The sequence below is a fragment of the Otolemur garnettii genome, unplaced genomic scaffold (genome assembly GCF_000181295.1).
Source record: "Otolemur garnettii isolate 467f Iridium unplaced genomic scaffold, OtoGar3 scaffold00007, whole genome shotgun sequence".
NCBI classification, from domain to species: domain Eukaryota; kingdom Metazoa; phylum Chordata; class Mammalia; order Primates; family Galagidae; genus Otolemur; species Otolemur garnettii.
In genome coordinates, this window is record NW_003852402.1 from 3,847,986 (window position 1) to 3,871,607 (window position 23,622).

The following is a 23,622-nucleotide window of genomic DNA, read 5'->3' on the forward strand; positions in this document are numbered from 1 at the left end:
GATGGGTCCATATGACGCAGGACCTCAAAGCCAGAGAAATGAGTGGGTCTTGAAGGCAGCCTGAAGGTCTGTGCGCCCTTCCCTTTAACCCCTTCCTGTACCTTCCTCTTTTCTAACAGGCCCAAGGCCACACAGCAAGCTCGGTCAGGGCAGGCGCCTCATTTTTCCAGGGTTATTTTCCACAAGAACCACCGAGTAATTGAAAGAGATTACTAGACAGTCATGTAACTGAGCTGCTCCCCAAGGCTTCCAACAGATGGAGGCCGGGGAAGCAGAAGTGGTGGACACACAGCTGGGAGCTCTCTGGAGGCTGCTCTCGGGGTCACACGCCCTTATTTGAAAGCGCATAGTTGCTCTTTTTAAAATTTATTTACTTATTTTTTTCTAGACAGAGTCTCAAGCTGTCACCCTGGGTGGAGTGCCATAGCCTCACAGCTCACAGCAACGTCAAACTCCTGAGCCCAAGCAATTCTCTTGCCTCAGCCTCCCAAGCAGCCGGGACTACAGGAGCCAGCCACAACGCCCAGCTATTTTTCTGGCCCAGACTGGATTCGAAACCTCCAGCTCTGGTCCATGTGGCCGGCACCCTAGCCACCTGAGCTATAGGCACTAAGCCAGCACAGCTGCTCTTAACAAGCAATGCCCTAGCTTCTTGCCCACATCATCAGCTCCAGATGGACAGAGGGCCCTGACCAGGGGACAGAAGGCCAGGCTTCTCCCTTCTCAAGTGCTGATCATGTGACCTGCACCATCAGCTCCTCATCCAATAAACAAGAGCAAGACCAGCCAAGCACAGTAGATCCAGGTGCCACCCAAACACCTTACTCCCTTTCTCCCACATAATCCTCCCAGCAACCCTACCAGGTGGAGCTGCAATCACCCCCATCTCACAAATGAGGGAACTAGCTCCCAAGGCACACAAGAGGAGCGGGATGTGAATGCAGACTTGTGAGAGCCCAGATCCCGATGCCCAGTCTCACCCCGTGACAGTGGCTCTTGGGAGAGGTAAGACATGAAATGGGCCTGACGACTAGAGTTGGTCTTATCAGTTAAGGCAATGGTAACATGTACGCTCACATTACTGGGTCAACTTGGCCAGGCCTCGGTACCCAGATATTTGATACTAGTCAAAAACTAGTCTGGATGATGTTGTCGTGATATTTTTTAGGTAAGACTAATATTTTTTCATTTTTTAAATTTCAGATGAATACAATGGTACAAATGATTGGGTTACGATGTTTGCATTTGTTAGGTAAAGTCCCTGTTGTAGTTGTGCCCTGCCCCTAGGAGGTGTGCCGTATCCCCTTACACTGTGCCCATTAGGTGGGAGCACACCCATCCCTCTCCCTCCTCTTCTCTCCCCTCTCCCCCAGATTAATATTTAAATAGGTACACTTTGAGAAAAATCAATTATCCCCCATAACGTGGGGGGCCTCCTGCAAGGAAAGAGTGACATCCAACAGCACGGCTGGTGGACTCCAGCTGCCACGTCCCCTCTTCCATGGGTCTCCACAATTATGCGAGCTAGTCCCTTAAAAATAAATCTTTACCTCTTTCTCTGTTCACATCCTGGAGAACCCTGACTAAAATACGCTGCCCAGGACCAAGGGAGAGGAAAAGTACCTGTTTCCTGAAGGTCCCCGCCGTCCCCGGGGGTGAAGTCTGCGGTCTCCAGGCCCTTCACGCAGCATGCCCTGAACACCAGCCCGCACTGGTAGCCAGCCATGAGGCTGTACTCACAGCTCTGGCCCTGGGCCTGGGCCACTCTCCCCAACAGACAGCAATGGCAGCACCTCTGCGAACACATGAGGGGCTTCAGATGGAGAAGGGGAGCAGATGGCCTGGCTGGGGCCCTCAAGGGGGTTTGGGGCCTCTCCAATCCCCCTTGTACACCACCCTGGACAGCAGTGACTCATACCTGACTTAGGTACCACTTCTAACTGTGGGCAGTAAACAGCAAAAGCAACCAGAGTCCCCTGCCCCCCAAATTTAGATCTCAGTTTTGAAAGGATCTTAAAAGGCTTTGCCTCCAGCATGAGCTCCACCTCCCCCCATACATGACTGCCCCCAACATCTCTACCCTGTCAGTGGCCTCCTGGCTCTGCTCACACAATCCCAGGAAGAGGGCTACGCAGAGCTCCAAAGAGCCTGTTCTCTGCTCTGCCCAGGGGAATGGGTACCACCTCCTCTCTCCCACCTTGAGGTAGAGGGATTGGGCAGCAGGAGCTGTGCTGTGCACTTGAAAAGCACAAGAACACAAGACGAGTCATGAAGCCAGGGCCAGGGATGGGGCTGCCCACACCTGTCACAGAGAGCCCAGTTCCCAAAGTCATCAGAGTCCCTGTGTACTCACCCCTGAGTCCTGAGGGCGACATTTACCCCATACATGAAAAGCACCACTTTAGTCCTTAGTAAATGGTTATCTTACAGAGGGCACAGAACTTTCCAGAGTCCCCAGCAGGAACCGGGGTGGGGGATGCTTTTGCCCTCTTTTTGTGGAGGCTGATGAGTCCTCCAGGCTGCTCATTCCCCACCCATCCTACCAGAGAGGGTGGAATGTCCACCTCCCGGGATGTGGGTAATCCTCCTCAGAAGCATAAACCAGGCCCGGCCAGGTGGGTCACGCCTGTAATCCTTACTCCCTGGGAGGCCAAGGTGGGTGGATTGCCTTAGCTCACTCAAAACCAGCCTCAGCCAGAGCAAGACCCCATCTCTGAAAAATAGCTGGGCATTTTGGCAGGCACCTGTAGTCCTAGCTACTTGGGAGGCTGAGGCAAGTGAATTGCTTGAGGCCAGAAGTTTGAGGGTGTTGTGAACTATGACACCACAGTACTCTGCCACAGCACTTTACCAAGGGTGACAAAGTGAGACCCTGTCTCAAAAAAAAAAAAGGGCTCAGCACCTGTTGCACAGTGGTTAGGGCGCCAACCACATACCTGAGGGTGGTGGGTTTGAACCCAGCCCAGGCCAGCTAAACAACAATGACAACTGCAACCAAAAAATAGCCAGGCATTGTGGTGGGCGTCTGTAGCCTCAGCTACTAGAGAGGCTGAGGCAGGAGAATCACTTAAGCCCAAGAGTTGGAGGTTGCTGTGAGCTGTGACGCCACAGCACTCTACCCAGGGCAACATAGTGAGACTGTCTCAAAAAAGAAAAAGAAGACAAGAACCACAAATCCCTCATCTGCAGAGTGACCTGCTCCCACTCCCATTAGAATGTCCCTGCTTTTTCTAAATCTCCCTTTCCCTCAAGTCCTATCTGCCAGGCAGAGGGAGGGGATTCAGGGGTGAGTACACATGGACTCAGGTGACTTTGTGACAGGGGTGGACAGCACCATCTGCAGGACCCTAGCCCTGCCTGGGGGGGGGGGGTTCACTGGATACCGGAGGCCATGGGGGCGTGAATGATCTGATTGGACTTGGGGTCCAGTGCTCAGGGAAGAGGTTATGCCCTTTACTCCTAGCTTCCCTTCACTGCAGGATCGCCTCTGGGGCCCTGGCAGGACTGCTGAGGCCCTTTTGGAGTGTGGGTCTCTCTGCACCTCAGTTTCTTCCTCTAGGTCAGTGGTTCTCAACCTTCCTAATGCCGCAGCCCTTTAATACAGTTCCCTGTGGGTTGCGACCCACAGGTTGAGAATCGCTGCTCTAGGTGCTTGTGCAAGTCAGGGGTTATCAAAGGCCTTAGTGAGGGCCCATTCTTAGCCTGGGGCCCTGACAAGGCTAGGGGCAGAGAAGCATGAGGTGGGAAGGTGCCTAGCCTGAACTGAGAGGATTCTGAGGACCCAGATGACCCCTGCTCTGACCTCTGCATTCTGCCTAAAGCCTCGGGGTGGGTAGCCTTCAGAACAAGGCCAGCTCACGTCACTCCTAACTTCCCAGTGTAGGGCTGGGCCCTTGGGTCCTCCAGGTTTATTGGCTAGACTGGAGGAGGGGGGACACCTCAGTGGTTCTGCTGGGCCAGGCACCCCCTGCTGCTCACAACAAAAGGTAGATTGGGGCTGTTGGACAATGCTGCTCAGCCAGGAGGGGGCCCAGGTCTTCTGGCTAGCAGGGGATGGGCAGTGGGTCCGTGTGGTCACTGGGTCCCCACCTTCACGAAGGTCGCCTCCAGGCTGGCATTGTCACCGTGGGGCGAGGCACAGTTGTCCTGCTCGTTGGCCAGGTTGATGCCTGTGGCACAGTGCAGCTCCTCCAGCTGGTTGTGGCAGCACTGCTCCTGGACCATCCTGGGGGCAGCAGGGTGGGCGGAGCCCTCAGGGAAGGGGCCACTGCCATCTCCGGACATCCCCTCCCCTGCTCACACACACACACACACACACACACACACACACACACAGCCTGGCACACAGAAGGTGTTCAGTGACTGAACGCAGAGTAGTGCCTGGTGTCAGAGTTGGGAGCCCCAGTTGTGCCACCAGAGAGGCTGCTTGGTCTGTGTGAGCTCGGAGCCTCGCCCACAGAACGTTCCCACCCATCTGAGAAGCAAAACTGAGCAGGGTGCTCTCAAGGGCCAGGCTCACTCCTTTCTTCAGGTTGGAATCCTCTCAATGCCCATCCCCATTCTCCGGGTTCAGGGCAGATAACTCAGAGAATTTCCTGAGGTAGTTGCCAGAGATGGAGAAGTGAGGGATGGTGACAGGGAGGCACCTGGCTGTGGGCCTACATCTCCCAGCCATGCCAGGGCTCCAGGGAAGGTCCTCAGAAGCCGGGGGTGTGAGTGGCAGGAGGGCTGTGGTGTGTCACAGGTGGCTCCAGACCAAAACAAAAATAACCCCAGCTGCAGCCAAAGCCAGCAAGGGCAGGAAGAGCCACCCAGCCTGTGCCTCCAGGAAAGAAGATGGCTCCAGCTTCCCTGTGCCTGCCAGGCCGCCTCTGTGTGTAGGTAGCAGCCGCCAGCTTCCCTGTGTCCCCAGAAGTGCCGAGGCCCCGGATGGACTCATCGGTACTGTGCTGTTCCACACATCACCCCACTTTCAGCAGATCTGCAAACAACAGGTACCTACCAAACTGCCAGAGAACAGCGAGGCCCGTGCATAGCCACGCACTGAAACAGCTCTGCAGAGCAGAAAAGAGAGCGCTGGGGGGACACGGGGCCTGCGCATTGCTGCTGGGAGGGGAAAATGGTGTGGGTGCTATGAAAAATGGCTTCTCAGAAAATTGAAAACAGAATTACCACATAATGCAATTCCACTTCTGGATATATGTTCCGAAGAACTCAAAGCAGAATCTCAAAGACAGCCCCACCCCCGTGTTCACAGAATAGTCACTTACAAGAGCCGAAAGATGCAAGCACCCAAGTGTCCCAAGCAGCCCCAGGGGACCCAGCCCCTCAGGCTCCCCCACCCCACCCCACCTGTGCTCTCCCTCAACCACAACCCCCTGGAGGAGCTGCACCAGCCCCCCAGCCTTAAATGTTGCATCCACACCAACAGCTCCCCATTTCCCTCCTAGCCTCCCCTCTGCACCCCTGACCCGGGTCCCCAGCCACCCACCCAGGTGGGCATCTAAGGGGCATTTGGAACTCTACTCCACTCTCCCCTCACTTGCAGCCCTCTCTCCCATGGCTGCCCCTTCCTGTCCAGGCAAACCCAGGGCAGTCCCTGGGGCCACCTCTGCCTCCTCCTCTCAGTCCCTCTCTGTGTGCAGATAATAAAACCTGGTACTTCCCTTGAGTCATGTCCACCATCAGCCCACGATCAGCTCATACTCAGCTACCTGCCCTGCCACCTCCAGCTCCAAACCACTGGCCTCCCTGCCCCATCCACTCAAACAAACCCCCCAGGGGTTCTCTTGTCACTCTGAGCCCCAGTCTCTAAAATGGCCCCACAGCCCCCTCAGCCATCCTGGTTACCTGCTGGGGCCCCTCTCACTCTGCCCCAGCCCTGCAGCCCCTGCATGCTGCCCCACAATGCCTGCACAGCCACTCCTCTGGGCCTCCGCACTGGCTGTTCCCTGTCTGGGACACCCTTCCCACTCTCCACAAGGCTCAGTCTCCCGCCTCCATCAGGTCCTGGATCAGGCGCCCCTTTTCTCAGTGAGGCCTAACAGTTCTGTCTAAAATTGTAATCCCACCCTGACCAGAAGCCCCTATACCTTCCCCGCAGGTTCACCCCCAGTACATCCTGGCTCCTTACAAACCATAAGGCTCACTTCTTGTTTTGCTTAGGTTTTAAATTAAATCATAACTGTGTACATTTATGGGGTACAGTGTGCTGATTTGATATACCATGTGGAATGAATTAACATAACCATCACCTCATGTATTTATTTGTTGTGGTCAGACGTTTATACTCTACTCTTAATAGATTTGAAATGTACCATCGCATTGTGCACTGTAGGTGAGTTCCCAGCAAATACCCTCCCCTCGCCCCTTCCCCCTGTTCCCTCCTACTTTCTGGACTATAGTTGTGGTTTTTTTTTTTTTTTTTTTTTTTTTTTGTGTAGGTGATTATATATTGGTATAGTGGATACTTTTTTTTTTTTTTTTGCAGTTTTTTGGCCAGGGCCGGGTTTGAACCCACCACCTCCAGTAATGGGGCTGGCGCCCTAGTCCTTTGAGCCACAAGGTGCTTCCCGACTATAGTTGTGTTTTATCATGCGTATGAATGTGTAGGTGATTATATACTGATTTCATAATAGTATGGAGAGCACTGGGCCCTGTAGCGTGCCACCTCAACAAGGCCAGGGGACTTAAACTGTTTTATTGCCTGGTTTACCCTGCACAGTCAGAACAGTGCCTGACACCTAGCAGGCCCTCAACAATACCTGTGAAATAAGTAAGTGAAGGGTTCAGGGAGATTTAAGACTGAAAAATATCTTGGGACCTGCTTTAGGTGTGGCTTGGTATATTTCCAGATTTCTCCAAAGGACATTGATGGATGCATGGGTTTAATCTAACCCAACATTTTAGGCAAATTTGGATCTGGATCCTAAGGAAGGCAGGGCCTTGCTCAAGGTGACTCAAGAACTGGGGAAACCTCAGAGCCACCAGCTTCTGCCATCCCGATATGTCCTTGCTGAGGCTGCAGGCCAGCTGGTCTCATGACTGCAGAGAGGTCAGCTCATCCCCCAGCCACCCACTGGGGCCAGCCCTACCTCCTGGGGGCCCCACAGACCCTCGGAGCTGCCCAAGCTTCAGGAATCAGCAAGAATTTGCTGAATGAACGAACACGGAGAATTTTACTTCAACTGTGAGTCTCCCAGAATGCATGTCAAAAGAGAAAACTGACACTGCTTTTAGTTATTAGTTGTAAGAAGAGCCTCATACATTAAATTTGATTTCTCATCTGCTCTCCTTTCCCTGCTTCATTAAATGATAGTACAGACTGAATCTGTCGGCCATCCCCACTCCTAGGCATTGCTGCACTGCTGGCCACAGCCCAGAAAGCGCAGCGTTGGCCTGGCCAGAGCCACCTGGGAGAGCAAGACTCCTCCCAGTCCCCATGGCAGCACTCAGTGCTGCTTGCTGAATTCCCAGGTGATTTCTGGATGAGCTCCATCTTACCAGGAGCCCTGATCACCATCAATGGGGCAGAGGGGAGGTATGCAGCGGAGGAGTTGGAGGGCAGCGGACAGCAGCTGGTGCCATAGGGTAGAGACACAGCTGGAGCCAGGCAGCCCAGGGGCCAGCTCACTAAGTGGCCTCAGACAGATATGTGACCCTTGGCCTGTGAGCTCACTGGAATAACACAACTTGCCTCCCAGAGCCTCAGGGAAACAAAGGGCTGGTCATTCATATGTGTGAATCACCACCTTGAGTGGTGTCCTGGCATTCAGTAAGATGTTTTGGGGACACTGTAATATCAGAAGCTCTAATAACCAGCGAGAATTTCCTGAGGCCTCATGTGATAAAGGAAGAAACAAGTCGAGGGTACCTGGGAGGCTGGACCCATCCTTCCCATAGAGAGGGAAGAAATTCCCTTTCAGCCGTTCAGATGACAGTTTTTACATTTCTGGAAATCTCTTAACACATGTTTTAAATATACCTAGACCAAGACGTATAAAACAAATGCCCACTTCACAGTTAAGAAGGTATTTTCTTTGGACTCTGAGAGCCACTGAGGATTATAGCTAATTCCAAAACTTATCAAAGACATTGGTCAGTCGAAGTCAGTAATAAATTCAGCAGAGACTAAAACCCAAATTCAAGGGCTCAGCACCGTGGCTCACACCTAGAATCCTGACTGGGGGAGGCCAATATGGGTGGATCGCTTGAACTTAGGAGTTTGAGACCAGCCTGAGCTAAAGCAAGACCCCATCTTGCCTTGTGGCAGGTGCCTGTAGTCCCAGCTGGTCCAGAGGCTAAAATAAGAGAATCGCTTGAACCCAGGAGTTTGAGGTTGCTGCGAGCTATGACACCACAGCACTCTACCCAGGGTGATAGAGTGGGACTCTGTCTCAAAAAAAGTCATCTGTCAAAGTCATAATCCCCCTGCCCCAGGACTGTATTTGGAGATAGGGCTTTTGAAGGGGTGATTAGACCCTTTGGTGGTGTGTAAATGTGACACTCGTGTGTTCAGCTCACATGTAAGACGTGCCTCCCTCAAATCTTGTTACAATGTTGGCACACAGAATAAAATGAAGGACTTTGGGTAAGATAAGATCATTAGAGTGGGCTGTTATCCGATAGGACTGGTGTCCTCAGAGGAAGAAAACATAGGACCTAGACAGAGGGAAAACCATGGGAGGACGCAGGGAGGACAATACCTCCTGGCCAAGGAGAGGCCTCAGAGGAAGCCAACCGTGCTGACACCTTGACCTTCCAGCCTCCAGAGCCATGAGGGAATAAGCATCTGCTATTGGCGCTGCTCAGCCTTTGTGCTTTAGCACAGCAGCCAAGCAAGCTGTCTGGCTGTGGTGCTGATTTCACCTGTCATCTCTGATCATTATAACAGATATAAAGGAATTATTATGGTCCCTGTTTTACACTTGGGGAAACTGAGGCTCGGCGCTGGCTCAGGTCACCCAGTAGGAAAGCCCACCCCAGGTCAGTCCAGCTCCCCAGCTCCATTCCAGCTCTCGCCAGCGCCTACTGCCCAGCCTCACTGCAGGACTGCCAGCAGCCGCCCCCCACCATGCTTCCAGGCCACTCCAAGAGCCAGAGTCACCGCCACAGTTGGCAGATGCCCCATAAATCCCAACCCCTGGGTCTTCTAGGCAATTCAAGCGGTGTCAGTTTCCTGTTTTCTCTTCCTCTGTTTGGTCTACAAAGCTTCTGACTTTCCAAGAACTTCCTCAATCAAGATTGATATGCTCCATCACCTCTGGCAGGCAGCAGCCCGTACTTAGCGCCAACACAACTGCAAAACTCTAGACGGAGACGATGAGACTCCCACGTGCTCCTTCCGCCAGAGCCCTCTGCCCCACACCCCACACCCCACAGCTCCACGCATCACGCATCACGGCTGCTCACACTTGAATTAGAGGCAGAGGAAACAAACACATGTCAATTTCTAGGAGCTTTCACACCCTCGCCTCCCAGACACATGTTCAGGGTTCAAATCCTCATGTCACTTTACCAGCCAGGCACCTGGGCAGTAATAAGGTGAAATGGGGTAACATGCCTCAAAGACTCAGCACAAAGTAGGTCTTGCTGCTATCGTTACTGCTACTCTATGCTGATGATCAGCATTACCTATTTTCACTATATATTGTAATTTTGAGGGATCTTGTGTTGATGTAGGAAGAGAAGAATAAAAATAGTCAATCCAGATGCTGGTTGCTGCATGAGGTGAGTGACAGGCTGCGGGAACCCTTTCCCTGGGCCTGCCTCAGTGGCTTCCTCGGGGTCTACAGGCAGGTCACGTTTCCATTTGCACAGATTTACATGCTCTCGTCCACTCCCCAGACTGCCCCCTCCTCGTAGGGGGAAACTGACTTGCCCATGGCCGTGCAGCTGTGGCAGCCAGGCTTGCAAACCCAGGTCTCCTTGTTTCCAGCCCAGTCAAGTGGACAGACGCCCTGACAACCACACCGTGGACAGGAAGGGTGAGCCAAGGCCGTGCCAGGCCCATAGGCACACAGAGGACAGCGCAGCTCGGAGGGAGGCAGTGTCGGCTGACACACCACCGACAGTCGGGTGGATCCAGCCCCGCTACCCTGCCTCTCCCTGGGGACCTGGCACACACTGCCACTTCCTCCTCTGTTTTCCTCTAAAAGAACATTGCTCTAGTTAAAATGGGGCCACTGGCAAACATACCTGCATTCTTTGGATTCCGAAGCGTAAGGCAGTGAGCAGTCCCTCTGCTGAGTGGCCATTCGATGTCCGTCTGCACAGCAAGCCTCCATGGGGACGTCGGTGCCCACTGTGCAGGGAAGAGAACAAGCTGAGGGGCAGCTCACCGCCCACCCCACAGGGTGCCCCCGCCAGCCCACACCAGGACAGAGCATCGGGCAAGGCAGGAATAGCACATCCTTAATCACTCTGCAAACCAGTGTGAAGCTCCACGAGGTCCCAGCTGGGAGCTCACGCCCCACTCTTCCTAGAAAGGCTGAGTCCTCAACTCCTTGTCACCTTCAGAATCCAACCTGGAAGGATTCAGACACCTTCAACCGGATGCTGCAGCCCAAGCACACATGGGCAGATCCCTGCTCTGGCCGCATGCTGGACATGCACATGCTGCCATGCCCAGTGGGCCCCTGCCTTCACAGTCCAGCTGGCAAGGAAAACATCACCACTGTCCAGGGCACAGCTGATGTGACTCTCCAGAGGAGAAAGTGGAAATGGAGGTAGGGGGAGACTCAAAATGCAACAAGCACAGTCAGGAAGGAAAGTACCACCATTGCTGGGCCATCTCTGTGACCACATGCACATTCTCTCTCTTAATCTCTGTAGCAACTTGTATAGATTCACCAGTCCTCATGGTACAGATGAAAATACCAAGGCTAGTGATGGTTTCTGACCTTGGTTTGCCACCAACCCTCCTTTCTATAGAAGCAGAGATCTATGAGTGGTTTGATGAGGGTGGGGCTGGTAGGGCAGGGAGCCCTGGTTCAGTGCAGTTGCCGCCTGGCCTTGTAAGCTCCTGCTCACACCAAGGACAGAGAAAGGGCTCACACGTACCAAGTGGCCAGACCATGCCCTCATGGCTGGACAAACCAGACCCTCAGGCCCTAGTCAAGGCTACAGCCCTCAGCTAATGGGAAGAAGACCCTGCCAGAACCCAGAAGGAGCAATCAGATACCAAGGTGCCTACGTACCTGGCTCTCAGCTCAAGGGACTTACATGCAAAAAGTATTAGTACCAATAGCCTCAGCTGCCAGGCAGGAGGTCACCTCTCAGCAGGACATTACACACCTGGGCTTTAAGGAACACCACCTTTTCTTGTGAATGGCTTTCCAGAACCCAGCGGGGCAAACCCACCTGGTGTGGCAGTTTCTCAGAGAACCGAGGGGTGCTGTCCTCGAGCTCATTATTCTTCCAAGACTGGGCCCTTGGGGTGACTCAGAAGGAGCCTTGCCCTTCCTAAACCACCCACATGGGCTATCTGCTGCCAACCACAGCTGCCCCTACAGTCAAGTGTCCATCCAGAGCACGTGGCCCTTGGACAACCTGTCTTCCTCTCAGCAGAGGTGAAACTTTCAGAAACATGCCAGATGGGCATGGCCAGCACCTAGATGAGCTGGGGCTTGGCCAGGCATTTCACCTGGCTGGGGGGTGAAGATGGAGGACTTATTGAGAACTAGGTCCCCCAGTGACACCTTCAGGGGAACTCTGAGCTGCTTTTTGCAGGGAAAGGTATACCGGCCATTCCTACTCTCACCAGTTCCCCCTCGGCCCCTGCCTCAGCTGTCCCCTCTTCATAGTGCCCAACCATGACGTTTGGAGCTCACGTAAAATTATCTGGAATTACATATACCACATGAGGTGCGTCATAAGTTTTTATAGGGACCGCCTTGAAGCTCCCATTCATTCATCTTCGATTCATCCTTCAGTAAAACATTCACAGAACATAGGACTTTATCTATTACAGATAAGATATGGCCGTGGTTCCCGACCTGACACCAAGGTTCCCCTCCATGCAGTCACCCTGACTCCCGCCTCTGCTTCCAGGCCCCCTGCCTGCAGTCTCACCCCTCCTGCCTTCTTGCAGTGCCTGTCCTGGTCGGTGGCCCCCACCCTGTCTGTCACCTCCTCACAGCAGCCTGTCAGCCATCCCACCTGGCTTGGGTGCCCCTCTGCTCCGGCAGCACCACCCTACACAGGGAGTGTGTCCTCCCTTCCCCCATACTCCCTCTGTCCACCTCCCCTCCCAACCACAAGTGTCTTGAGAATGGGTGTGTCTCTTGTTCTCTTATCTGTCTTACTGGTAGAAAGGCCAGTACGTGGCAGCCACAGCACTGAGTAGCTCTAGCACTCCCTTGCTCTGCGTCTTCCAACAGGCAACTTGCACCTCTCTGAGCCACAGCTTTGCTGGAGGTAAAAATGGGGCCACAGAGGCGCTGATAAGATGCTAAAGCCAGAAAGTTCTGAGCGCAGAGCAAGCTCAGAAGCAGAGGCTTGAAGTATGTTAAGTGGTCAAAGGGACTGGCCACCGTAGCTCATGAGAAATGGGGGACACGTAGCCCAGTCTTGGTATGCAAGTTCCCCAGAGAGGATCCGCCCCAGCTCTGCAGAAAGGCAGACACAGGTGAAGGGCAGGGCTCCAGGTCCCCAGCAGGGAGGGAACGTCATGCCCAGAGCTGAGAAGTCTGAAAGCGGTTCCTGTGGGGGAGGCTGGGCACCTTGAACCTTACTCTCAGCGGGACCATCAGCAAGTCCTTCGGTCAGTCTGGACACTTGGAATGCACCTGACATGAAGCATGAATGTTCTGAGCAGCCCAGCACTGGGAGTTCTGCAGAGTGGGGTTATCTGGGGCTGTGTGGAGAGCCAGGGGCCTCACACCCTGACCCATGAGGGCCCTGTGGACAAGGCCCCTCACTCACCAGCTGTCCTCCCTCAGCCCCTTATGTTCATCCTGTCATCACTGTGGCCAGGACATGGTATGCACTGTGGCTGTCATACCATGTCATGTGTGTAGAAGCAGCCCCATCTCCTAACACATTTCTCCTATTTTGGGATACAGGTCATTTCCATTTTTTTTAACCAACAGGAAGGAACAAACAGCTCTGGGTGGGACATCTTGATTCATAAATCTTTATTCCTAAATCCATGATTATTTGCTAAGCCTAGAGCCCCAGAAGAAGAACCAGGTCCAAGGCAGAAACATTTCAGGACTCCAGCTGCATACTGAGGGCTGCGGCCCCTCAGCTCTGGTAGTGAAGCACAAACGCTGGGGTTTCCAGGGAGGGCCTGGGGCTGATCTGCAGCCCTGGAGCCCAGCTGGCCAGCCAGAGCTCCCCAGCTCCAGGTCAGGGCTGAAGCATTTTCCTGAGGACTTGCTGGGGGCCCCTGCACATAAGGGAAGACACAGCATGGCAGGTACCATACTCCTCTGAAGAGCCTGTGGCTGCTCCCGGGACACAGGAGCCAGGAGAGGGGAGGAAGCTTCAGCGCAGGCCAACCTGGATTTGAGCCCTGCCATCCCACTGCTAGGCAAACTCCTGCTCTGGGAAGCCACCAGTCGCAGGGTTATTGTGGGAGCCTGGAGGTGAGCCTGAGGCGCCCCACCACCCACTGTCATAGCAGTGACTCAGATCGGACTTCACGTGGACAGCAGAGGAAGCTGAGTGGAGTCAAGTCACCAATGACGTGAACATAAATGTTATGGTGTCCTGGCTCCCACCTGGGCCACTGGTGCATGTCCAGCTCCATGCGGAGGGTACCGGCCCCTGCTCTCGCCTGCTGCTCCTCAGCCCTGGGCTCCAGCATCAGGCTCGGCTCTCACAGCCTCCTGAGCTGCTCTTTCTGCCTTCCCTGAATTAAGCCTCCTTTGGGACAGGCACGGTATCTTCCCCCTCTCACTGTGCCCACAGCACCCGCCCATGCCCCACACAAACACTGAGGCTCAGGAGCTATTTAATTCACGTCCTATCCCCCAAAACAGGTCTCTTCCTTGGTCATCCCAGAGGTGGAAGGAGCGACCCCAAGGGAAAATCCCTGGACTAGAGCTGACCACTCTAGAGAAGTGCAGGGCTGGTTGGAATTCTGGCAAAAAACAGAGATAGGTTGGGGGTTATCCCAGTGACATGAATTGCCGCTTTCTTAGCCTTGGAGCTGGGCCTCAGTTTCTCTGGCGGGCTCAGCATTGGCTGCCCCCAACCCATAGAGGAAAACTGAACTGCAGGGGAGAGGAGGGTCTCCTAGACAGAGGGGGACTGTCTAAGAACTGCCCAGGGTGTCACAGCTCCAGATGCCAACAGAGATACAATCCCTGGCACGTTGGTCTTTAAAAGATGCAGGTATCCCACACAAGAAAGGTCTGTTATTAACTGTGTTCAAAAATAAGTAAAACCACCTCCTTCTCTCCCAGCAGGGAGGACCAGGATATCTGAAGCACAAAAGCCAGTGCTATCCACAGTCCAACCCCCATATACATCTCTTCCAAGGAACATTCCAATAGAAAAGGAAATATCCTGCCTTGGTTTCCTTTCAAAGAAACAAAATTTACTCAAGCTATGAAAATCAAATGTGGTCAACCAGGCAGGTATTGTGGCCCAGGGTAAGAGTACCCATGGTGTCCCTACAGGGGTCAAATTCATATGATACCGTAGTGGGCGCTGGGGCCGGGGCAGGGTGGGGGGTGGTGGTGTCCGCGTTTAATGGGTGTGTGACGGCTACACAGCACCATGAATGTGTGTGACACCATTGACTATGCCTCTAAAATGGTCAAAATGGCCAAGTTGTATGCAATGCATAATTTTCCACAGTAAAAAATACATTTTTTACACAAAATAATTTAGTGTTTGTGGGCCGTTTTGTAACATCATTAGGAAAGGAATTGAATGTTTTGCCCACAAACTTAGAAGCCTTTTTCAATCCATGTTGTTTGAATGCACTAACCTGAATCACCCACAGAGGACTGCATTAGTAAATTGTATTTTAGATTGTGTGATAGGGGAGGCGATGGTTTCCATGGCAAACTATGAGACGAGGAATGGGACCAGTTAAAATGTTCAGTAATAAAGCAACCAAAATAAAGATGATTTTAAATTAAAAAACAAAAACAAAAATCACCCTGGGGATAGTAACTCCTCAGAGAGTCTAGAGAGGGCAGGAAGACAGGGATGCACGAAGCTGTGCTATGGCCTTGGCCTCCTGCCCCACCTCGGGTACCCCCACTCACTTCTTTTTATCTGGGGATCAGGTCACCTTTTGGTCATCTAAAACCAGCTTCTTGCACACACTGGGGGCTACCTGAGGCCCACAGAGCTGCCTCCCCCTGCCACCTCCCCGCACCTACTTCTTTAAGCCACACTTCCAGCTCCACCAGTGGTGCCTCCTGCAGAGTTTCCTGCCTCCAACAGTTTCACCAGAGGTCTGTGAAACCACCAGAGTTTCACAAGGGTGGACAGCATGTGGCCAACCCTCTGGTGAGTCACCCACCCACTGGCAACACCTTCAGGAAGGCATAAAATCAAAGCAACTCACACACAAACCCCACCGCATCTGAGCAGTCGGGAAAGCAACTTGGGGCAAAGGAAGCTGTGGCTGCTTCTTCCATCTCCCCCACAACGGACAGCCATGAGTGGTTCCCAAATTCAGAAATTACCTTGACGCCCACCCAAGCCCACCATACACTCACTGGTCTCTCAAAGCCCCATCACCAGGCTTGTGGGTACCCTCAAGAGAGAAGGGGGACCTCCGCCCATCTGGAATCTTCGTTCACAGATCATTTTTCTTTTTTTTCTTCTGAGAAGAAAGTTTAACCAACTACAGTTTTAGTCTGACTCCTGTCACGTGACTATGTGCATTAGCCCCACAAACCCATAATACTAAATATAAACCAAGAAGGAACCCTCTCGCAAAAATCTCCTTAACCTTCAACTCAGACTTTCCAAGGGAAGCCAACGTGGTGGGCAACAACGCTGCTCGCCCTCGAACTGGCTCCCACTCTTGCTACGTCTCACTGAGCCTCGGTTTCTTCCTCTGTAAAATGGGCTGGTAAGGGAGCCTGCTTATAATGTTGGGGAGACCAACAAAACCAGGAAGAGTACTGACCTCAGCACCCAAGCCACAGAGAAAACCCAGAATCTTCAACATTAAACAAATGGAAAGGTTATCACACCAGGACCCAGAGACCATTCTTTTTCACCCTCAAGGCTGACACTGCCAGGTGGCCCACCCTCCACCCCCATATCTATCACCTCTCTTGAGAAAGAGACATGCCTGCCCCAAGTAATCAGTGTACAAGTGGAGAGAGACACAGCTTAGCTCCCAGGCGTCAGATACCATTTGTTACCTGAGACAGCTGCAAAAACCAAATATCTTCCAGGTAAATTAAACCTTCATAAAGATTATGGTGCAAACTATGAATTGTGGTAATTACAGGAAAGCAAACAGCATACTACATGTTTCCAGGCACACAGAGACTCAAAGTTTAAGGAACACAGGCAATGTGGCCCATGGGGCCTGTGCCCTTGACGCTTTGTAAGGATACAGCCACACTTTTTTTCCAGGACTACAGATGCTAGGCTGGTGGTCCCAGGGATTCTGTACCACTCTTCAAGTGGAACCTTCCGAAATGCCAGCCTGCTAGCTATAAACATTGCAAGAACTGTGGACAATGCCTGATCCCATTCTCCAGAGGCCCGTGATCTAATACTGAGGTCCCACTGCACAGGGTCATAGTGGGGAGACAAAGGGCAGGGACCCCAGGGCCTAGAGTCCACAGTTGATGCGTTTTCTACCTGGAGCAAGGCTAGGCCTCAGTTTCTTCATCTGTAAACAAAGTGGAGGATTTGGCCTATGATCAAAGGCAGATTCCAAACCCCACTTCAAATGGGCACTGCTCTGACAAAATTCCCGCTGGTTCACCATGAAATGAGGAGAACTGCAGGAGCTCCACGAAGCCAGCCTGACTCCACTGAAAGTGTTTTCTTTCAACAGCCACAGTGGCTCACACCTGTAATCCCAGCACTCTGGAAGGCCAAGGCAGGTGGATCACTTGAGCTCAGGAGTTCCACACCAGCCTGAGCAAGAGACCAGCTTGAGCAAGAGAGAGACAGGTCTCTGCTAAAAATACAAAAACTAGCCACGCATTGTGGTGGGTGCCTATAGTCCCAGCTACTCGGGAGGCTGAGATAAGAGGATCTCTTGAGCCCAAGAGTTTTGAGGTTGCTGTGAGCTACGACACCACAATACTCTACTGAGGGCAACAAAGCACAACTCTGTCTCAAAACAATTAAATAAATATAAATAAAATGCTTCCTTTCACCCTTCCAAAATTTGGGGGCATTAAAATGTCTTCTACAGCTATGAAATGGTAACCATACAAGATGGAGGTTGGCTGGGTTCCCATTTTTATTTTAATATCCTCATTGGGCAAAATAAAAAGTTGGCCAAGCTCCATGAATAGGCAGGGGTGCGGGAAGGCATGGGATCAGGAGCCAGCCTCAGTTCTCTTCTTCTGCTCAGGCTCAGAAGCCTAGAGGCAGGTAAGGGCCTCAGGGTTTCAGGACATGGATGGAATCCTGCTGCCCCATCCTATGTACCTCCTGGACTCGGGGTCTGGTCCTTCTGCCCCAAAGCACTGTCTAAAGCTGCAGCAGAGAGTTGCAGGGGGACCCAACTATATCAAGGACTGAGTAACTAAGCAGCAAGACATCAAGATGTCAGCCATGGAGACTCGGATGGAAAATTCCAGACAAACAGAACCAGGCAAGACTAAAGCTACCTGCTCTAGCAGCCTGGCCCTCCAGAGCCAAGGAAGCCAGAAGGGCTCCAGCCAGGTTGTCCTGGTATCTCTGCATCCCTTGCAGGTCCAGGATGAGGACAGACCCCTATTTCCTCTTTAAGGGCATCTGGAGGAAGCAGGGCATGCTGGAGTCTGCTCTTAGGGCCGCAGGGCCAGTCCCCAGTGCAAGAGGTGCCTATGTCCACAGCCCTCACATGCCGGATCTGAGCACACCCCCAGCATCCATCATGGGGTCTCCAGGAAAGCAGGGGCACTTCCCTGTGCTCCCTCCAGGCAGCAGCTTAGCACTTCCAGCTCAGTGCACATGAAGGCCACCCTCACCTCTGCCACCCATCTCTGCAGCATCCCACCAAGCTCCAGGGCCCTCCTGGCCTCCAGGACTCAACTCTCTTGGCTCTTCTCTCACCTCTCTGGCCACCGGTCACACATCCCTCTGCACCCTGCCTTTGGAAGCTGGAGCTCCGCAGGCCACTGGTCCTGGGTCCCTTCCTCTTCTCAGGCCAGCATATTCACACTACACCAGCTCACAGGTCCTTCTTTTGGGAATTCCTCCCTAACCACCCCAACTCACATACAAGCACATACATGTGAACACTTGGGACACATCTGTTTCCTTTTTTGCGTGATCTGTTGTTCCCTGAAAGCCCCCTTACTTAGTACTAGGGGGGCTGGGCCAGGCTATGTCTCATTATGCACCCTGCCCCAAGCAGTCACTCAGTAAAGGTCTGCAGAAACAAAGGATCTCATGTGAGCCTAGCAACCCTACCAAACAGGGTGGGGGTGGGGTCATTCAGCAAGTTGCCAGTGCAGGGCGGCCTTCAAACCAGCTGTGACTCTAAAGCTCACAGTCCTGAAGGAAACAGCAGCTTCCTCCTAAAGCTGGGCTTAAAAAATCATGTCTTCGAAAGATGAGGGAGGCCGTCCAAGGGCCTGGTTAGGAAAACGCGCGAGTTGAGCTGACACTGAGTAGCTGTGTGCCCCGCCATCCTCCCTGTCCTCCTTGTAGGATCAGGATCCTGACGGCACTTCCTTCGTGGGATTGGGATGAGGGTGCAGCCAGGTAACACAGGTGAAGTGGGCGCAGGTGGGGCAAGCCGGGCTGTGAGGACAGGTGCCAGGTTTCCACAGTGACTCGCAGGAATGGCATTGAGTGGGTCCGCAGAGAAGAGCCAGGTAAATGGGAAGCAAGACTTCCCACATAGGGGGCAAAAGGTACGGCACATTTTTTACTGTAGCAGGTGACAGGGTCCAGAAGGAAAAATAGGCTCAAGAAAAATATTGGATCACCATTCTTTGTAGAATCATTGAAAGGATTACATTAGTAAATGGAAAATATTTTAGTTTTAGTTAATCACCTAGAGCAAAGCATGCTCTCATCTCACACAGAGGAAATGGATGCAGAGAGATTATGATGTCTGTCAAGATCTTTCAAGGGACTTTCAGAATTGGGACCCCTGCACACCATCCTCACCCTGAGGACTCTGGGCAGCTGGAGGGACAGGCACTCCACTCCCTCCCGACTCCCGACCCAGCCTGAGGTTAAAGGAGGTAGCCCAGACTCAGGCCCCACTCTGCCTGCTGTGAGCTAGTGGCTGGGGCAGCGAGGGGGTCTCTGACCCTAAGGAAGTATGTGGACACGTTTGAAATCATTGCAAGGAAACTGGAACTATACTGGCCTGCAAGAACATATACAGGATGGACATAAAGTTCATGTGCAATTTACTATGTTAAACTAATTTAAATTGCACATGAACTTTACGTCCACCCTGTATTAATTAAATTATTATGACTTGATGTTTTGCAAAAGGAAAATAAAATATACTGGCAAAATAATTACGTGCCCTGTTTGAGCTGTTTTCATAAAACTCTACACACCAAGCTGGCCTGCCCATGTGCCCACTGCTCACAGAGCCCAGCCTTAAAGGAGTAACAAGCAGGGTGGGGGCACTGCTGGAGTAATAACTAGGCAGTGCGGTCCCCCAATCCTGAGGAGGGGAAGAACTCTTGAGAGCTCCCTTGAAATCTCATGTTTTCTCTTGCTTTCTGGGCCTCTGCCCAGGCCATTCCCTCTGGTGGGAAACCCTCCACCCCATCCTTCTCCCGGAGGTTGAGAGCTGCACGCTGCTTCCTCCAGGAAGTCTTCCCCCACTCTGTCAGTAGGGCTGAATTCATTTTTCTCCATCCTCTGGGAATATGGGCCACATGGCGTAAGGGCCCCCGTCATAGCCCCCAGACAATCCTGAATGCCTAAGCATGTCACTTGGAAGGGACCTTTACCAGCCGGGTTTGGCAGCCCCATGGAGCCCGTGGCACCCTGCTGGGGCATGAGGATGAGTAAGCTCAGGGCCCCACACTCAGGCAGTACCAGAAGTGAGGTGCCAGTACTGCCACCCACAGCACCCCAAGTCTCATCTTTCTGTGTTCAGCACCCAATCCTCCACCTCCTGACTGAGAAAGTTCCAGCAGCGGCAAAGACCATATGTTTTTAAGCCAAGTCCTCTCTGGCCTTTGTTCTCCCTCCCAACTGGACTTTTAATCAGTTGGAAACACTGCAGCCAGAGGCTCAGAAAGCTTTGGAGAAAACATAATTGCTTTTCCCAACACACTCCTCCCCTCTCTCACCACCACCCCAGCTTTCATTAAGGCCCAATGGGACCGACAGACCCAGGACAGACAGGCGGTTCCATCTCTGCCTTTGGCAAGAAAGATCAGTGCTCTTCTGCATTAAAGCTTAAGCAGCCAGGCGTCCTGGTCACCAAAGGAGTTTCAGCCAATTGGTTAAAGGGCTCACCATCTGAATGCCTTTTCCAAGATCCCCTTTGAACTGCATGTTTCCTGATAGCCCCACAGCTCTCTGAGAGTAAGAGCCATGTTCCCCACAGCCTTGCAGGGCTGCAGGGAGCCTCACTGCTGCAGAAAGGAGCCAGGCATCTTCTAACCTCCTCTTCCCAAACTGCACCAAACTAAAGTTGTTGAAAACACAAAAAGGGTTTTCCCCTGAAGAAACAAAAGGCTCACAGGACAATCCAGCTGTTCTCATCAAAGTGTGCAGTTAAAAGGCTTTTTATACCCTCCAAATTAGAAACTTCTCTATGGAGAAAAACCGTGGAGCTGTGAGCCACCCTGAGCCAGCAAGTCCTGGGGGTGCTCAGGCAAAGTTAAACAAGCAAGGGAGAAATTTCTCTCAAATAGTAGGCAGGAAAGAACAGTGATGGAGGACTTGGGGACACCATTGCTGGTGAAAGCTGAATGAACTATGCCTTCTCTCTGTTCCTCCTTTTCTTCATCTATAAAATGTGGGGTCTCGGATGTTCCTTACATTTCCCACCCTGGCTCCAAGGTCTCCCCACCTCCCTGCCCTGCAGGGGGTTTTCCCTCACAGTGCCTGAAAATGCCCTCCTCCTGCTTGTGGCTCCCTCCACCATCTCCTCCAGGAAGCCTCCAGAAGCTTCCAGGGGCCAGGATGGCTCTTGGTGCCAACACTGAGACCCACACTTCCCCACACTGTCTCCAACCCCGAAAAATGACCCAGGCCATGCCCAGTGCCTGAAACAACCAGAACTCCACAGAGGTCTGTGCAGCAAGCAAGCCCAGAAATCCCTACACAGTGAGCCCCCAACTCCCCTTCCTCTCCTGACATCCCTCCACAAGCATTAGCTGGGACTAGTGACCTTTTGATCAAGGAAGAGGATGGTTATCATGGTTTAATAGAAACCAGGGATAAAGAATCTGAGGCTGCAAGGGTGGCCTGGTGCACTCCTCTGGACCCAGGCCGCTGGCAGAACAAAGACTCCAGTAGGGCCAGGCCTGGCTAATGGCTCTGAGAAGCCATGGGGGTGGGGGTGTCAGCAGAGAGATCAGAGGTCATGGCTCTGCTTCCTCCATAGCTGCTCTGATCCTCAGGAGCCAGGCCTTGGGGATTAGGGAAGAGAGACAGAGAGAGTCTGGGTGGCGCTTATCCTGTTATCAGTCCCACCACTGGAGACAAGCAGTTCTGGGTCATCTGCTTTTGAAGATTCCATCCCCTTTGCCATAGGTGGAAGTGGTTTGGAAGTGGCCTGTCCCCAGTCCCAACTGAGTATGGAGCTTGTCAGAACCACTGCCTGGGTCCCTCTGGAGTCCCAAAAGGGGCCCCTCCCTCCCCGCCCCCAGTTAAGGCCCTGAAAACCTTCAGACTACTTCCTTACCTTCCAAATTTCCTCCTGCCCAGACCCATGTACCCGGCCCCATACCCCCCCCCCGGACCCCCGTTGTGTCTATTGGATAAATTACTGTTCTCCAACTTCTAGGCTGAGCTTCCTCAGGGTACAACAGCCTCGATCTAGAGGTGGTGGCGCCGGCAGTGAGAAGAGATACACCAAAGGTGCTTCAGGTGCAAAATGCACGGCTCAGAGTGGGGTCAGTAACTCCCGGTCATTCGGGTCAATGGTCCCCAACCCCCACGGCCCCGAGTGGGACCCAAGGGCCGGCACAATTTGCCAGGACTGGTTAGGAGGCTAGATGTGAGAGGGCCAGCCAGAAAGGAGGGCGGTGGGGGTCCCGTCTTTAAAACAAGTCCCCCAAGCTAGTGAAGTGGCCAGGACCCGAGCCAACAGCGGGGGAGGGGCGCGGATGTCGCCCGGGCCTCGGAGGCCACGCAGCTCAAGGACGGCGCTATGACTGCCCAGGGGGCGCGGCGCAGGACAGCGCACGGGCTCGGAGTAACCTCAGACCAAAAACCACCGAGGAGCGCCGGCCAGAGGGGGTAGGGACTTAAATCGGGGCCCGTGGGCCCAGGGCGTCCCTACCTCGGGCCGCCAGCAGCGCGAGGCCGCCAAGCAGCAGCAGCGGCAGCGGGACCCTGCGCGACGGGGCGGCGTGCTCCATGGGGCCAGCGGGCGGGCGGGCGGCGGACAAAGGCGGAGGTGCGGATCCCTGCTCAGCCGGTGCGGCGGGCAGCGCGGGCTACACGCTCCGGCCGAGCCTCCGCAGCCAACGCTGGGCCCCGGCCGCGCGGTTCAATTATCCCGCCCGGGAGGAGGGCGCGGCGGAGGCGGGGCCGGGGCCGCCCCGTCCTCCCTCCGCCGGCCGCCCCCTGCCAGGGCCATCCGGGACTCCTCCCTGCCCGGCACCGGGCCGCGAGCCCACGGCTGAAGGTGGGGATTTGGACCCCCGACTTCCCTGGAAGGGGACACAGAAGTGGGGCGCCTTCGGGCTGGACGCATCCCCAACTCTACCCGCTCCCAGCGCCCTTGAAACTGGATCCCGCCCACCCCCGCGCCGCCTGCCGGCCGCGAGCTCCAGACCAAAAGTCAGTCCCGCGGGGCTCGGCAGAAAGGAGCGGTGACCTGGCCGCGGGCAGCGCCCCAAATCGGAGGCCCACTGTAGGGGCGTAAGGACGTGACACGCTGGGAGCTCCCCGCGGCAGAGCCCGCGCCTGCTCGCCGGCCGCTTCCCGCCAGTCTGGGGTCTCGTGCTGATCCCAGACTGGGACCACCCCAGGCTGGGATTCGGCTCTACCCTGGGGACTGCCAGTCGGGCAGCGGACAGACTTAACCAACTTCCCAGCACCGCTAGGGTACCCCTGTGAGCGGGAACCCCGAAGCCAGAGGAAGAAGAGAGGCGGCCTCTGCGCTGGGCCTGCAGCAGCCACATCTTGGCGTAGGAATTCAAGGCTGCAGCCGGTCAGTGGGCACTGAGGGTGATGAATTCGTATGTTGCAGCCACAAAGAGATTTTTTTTTTTTTAAAGAAGAAGAAAGAAAAAGCTAGCGTAGATGAAGATGTGGAGGAACGGGAGGAGCCGCATAGCAACAGTGCTTAGCTGCGTGCATGGGTCCCTGAGCTCA

The 23,622-nt window shown here is 53.7% G+C and overlaps 1 protein-coding gene and 1 pseudogene across 2 annotated transcripts in view; one reads left to right on the forward strand and one right to left on the reverse strand.

Moving 5' to 3' along the window:
* FBLN1 (fibulin 1) overlaps nucleotides 1–22,771 on the reverse strand; it is a 74,505-nt gene extending 51,734 nt beyond the window's left edge. For both annotated transcript variants that reach the window (XM_012801185.2, XM_003783112.3), the window contains exons 1-4: nucleotides 22,583–22,771; nucleotides 10,198–10,303; nucleotides 4,090–4,225; nucleotides 1,624–1,795 (exon numbers count right to left, since the gene is read on the reverse strand). In XM_012801185.2, coding sequence (XP_012656639.2) covers nucleotides 1,624–1,795; nucleotides 4,090–4,225; nucleotides 10,198–10,303; nucleotides 22,583–22,661 — 493 coding nt within the window. In that variant the 5' untranslated portion in view covers nucleotides 22,662–22,771. The remainder of the gene's footprint in view (nucleotides 1–1,623; nucleotides 1,796–4,089; nucleotides 4,226–10,197; nucleotides 10,304–22,582) is intronic.
* LOC111723074 lies at nucleotides 8,479–8,573 on the forward strand (annotated as a pseudogene).
* Nucleotides 22,772–23,622: the final 851 nt, after the last annotated feature.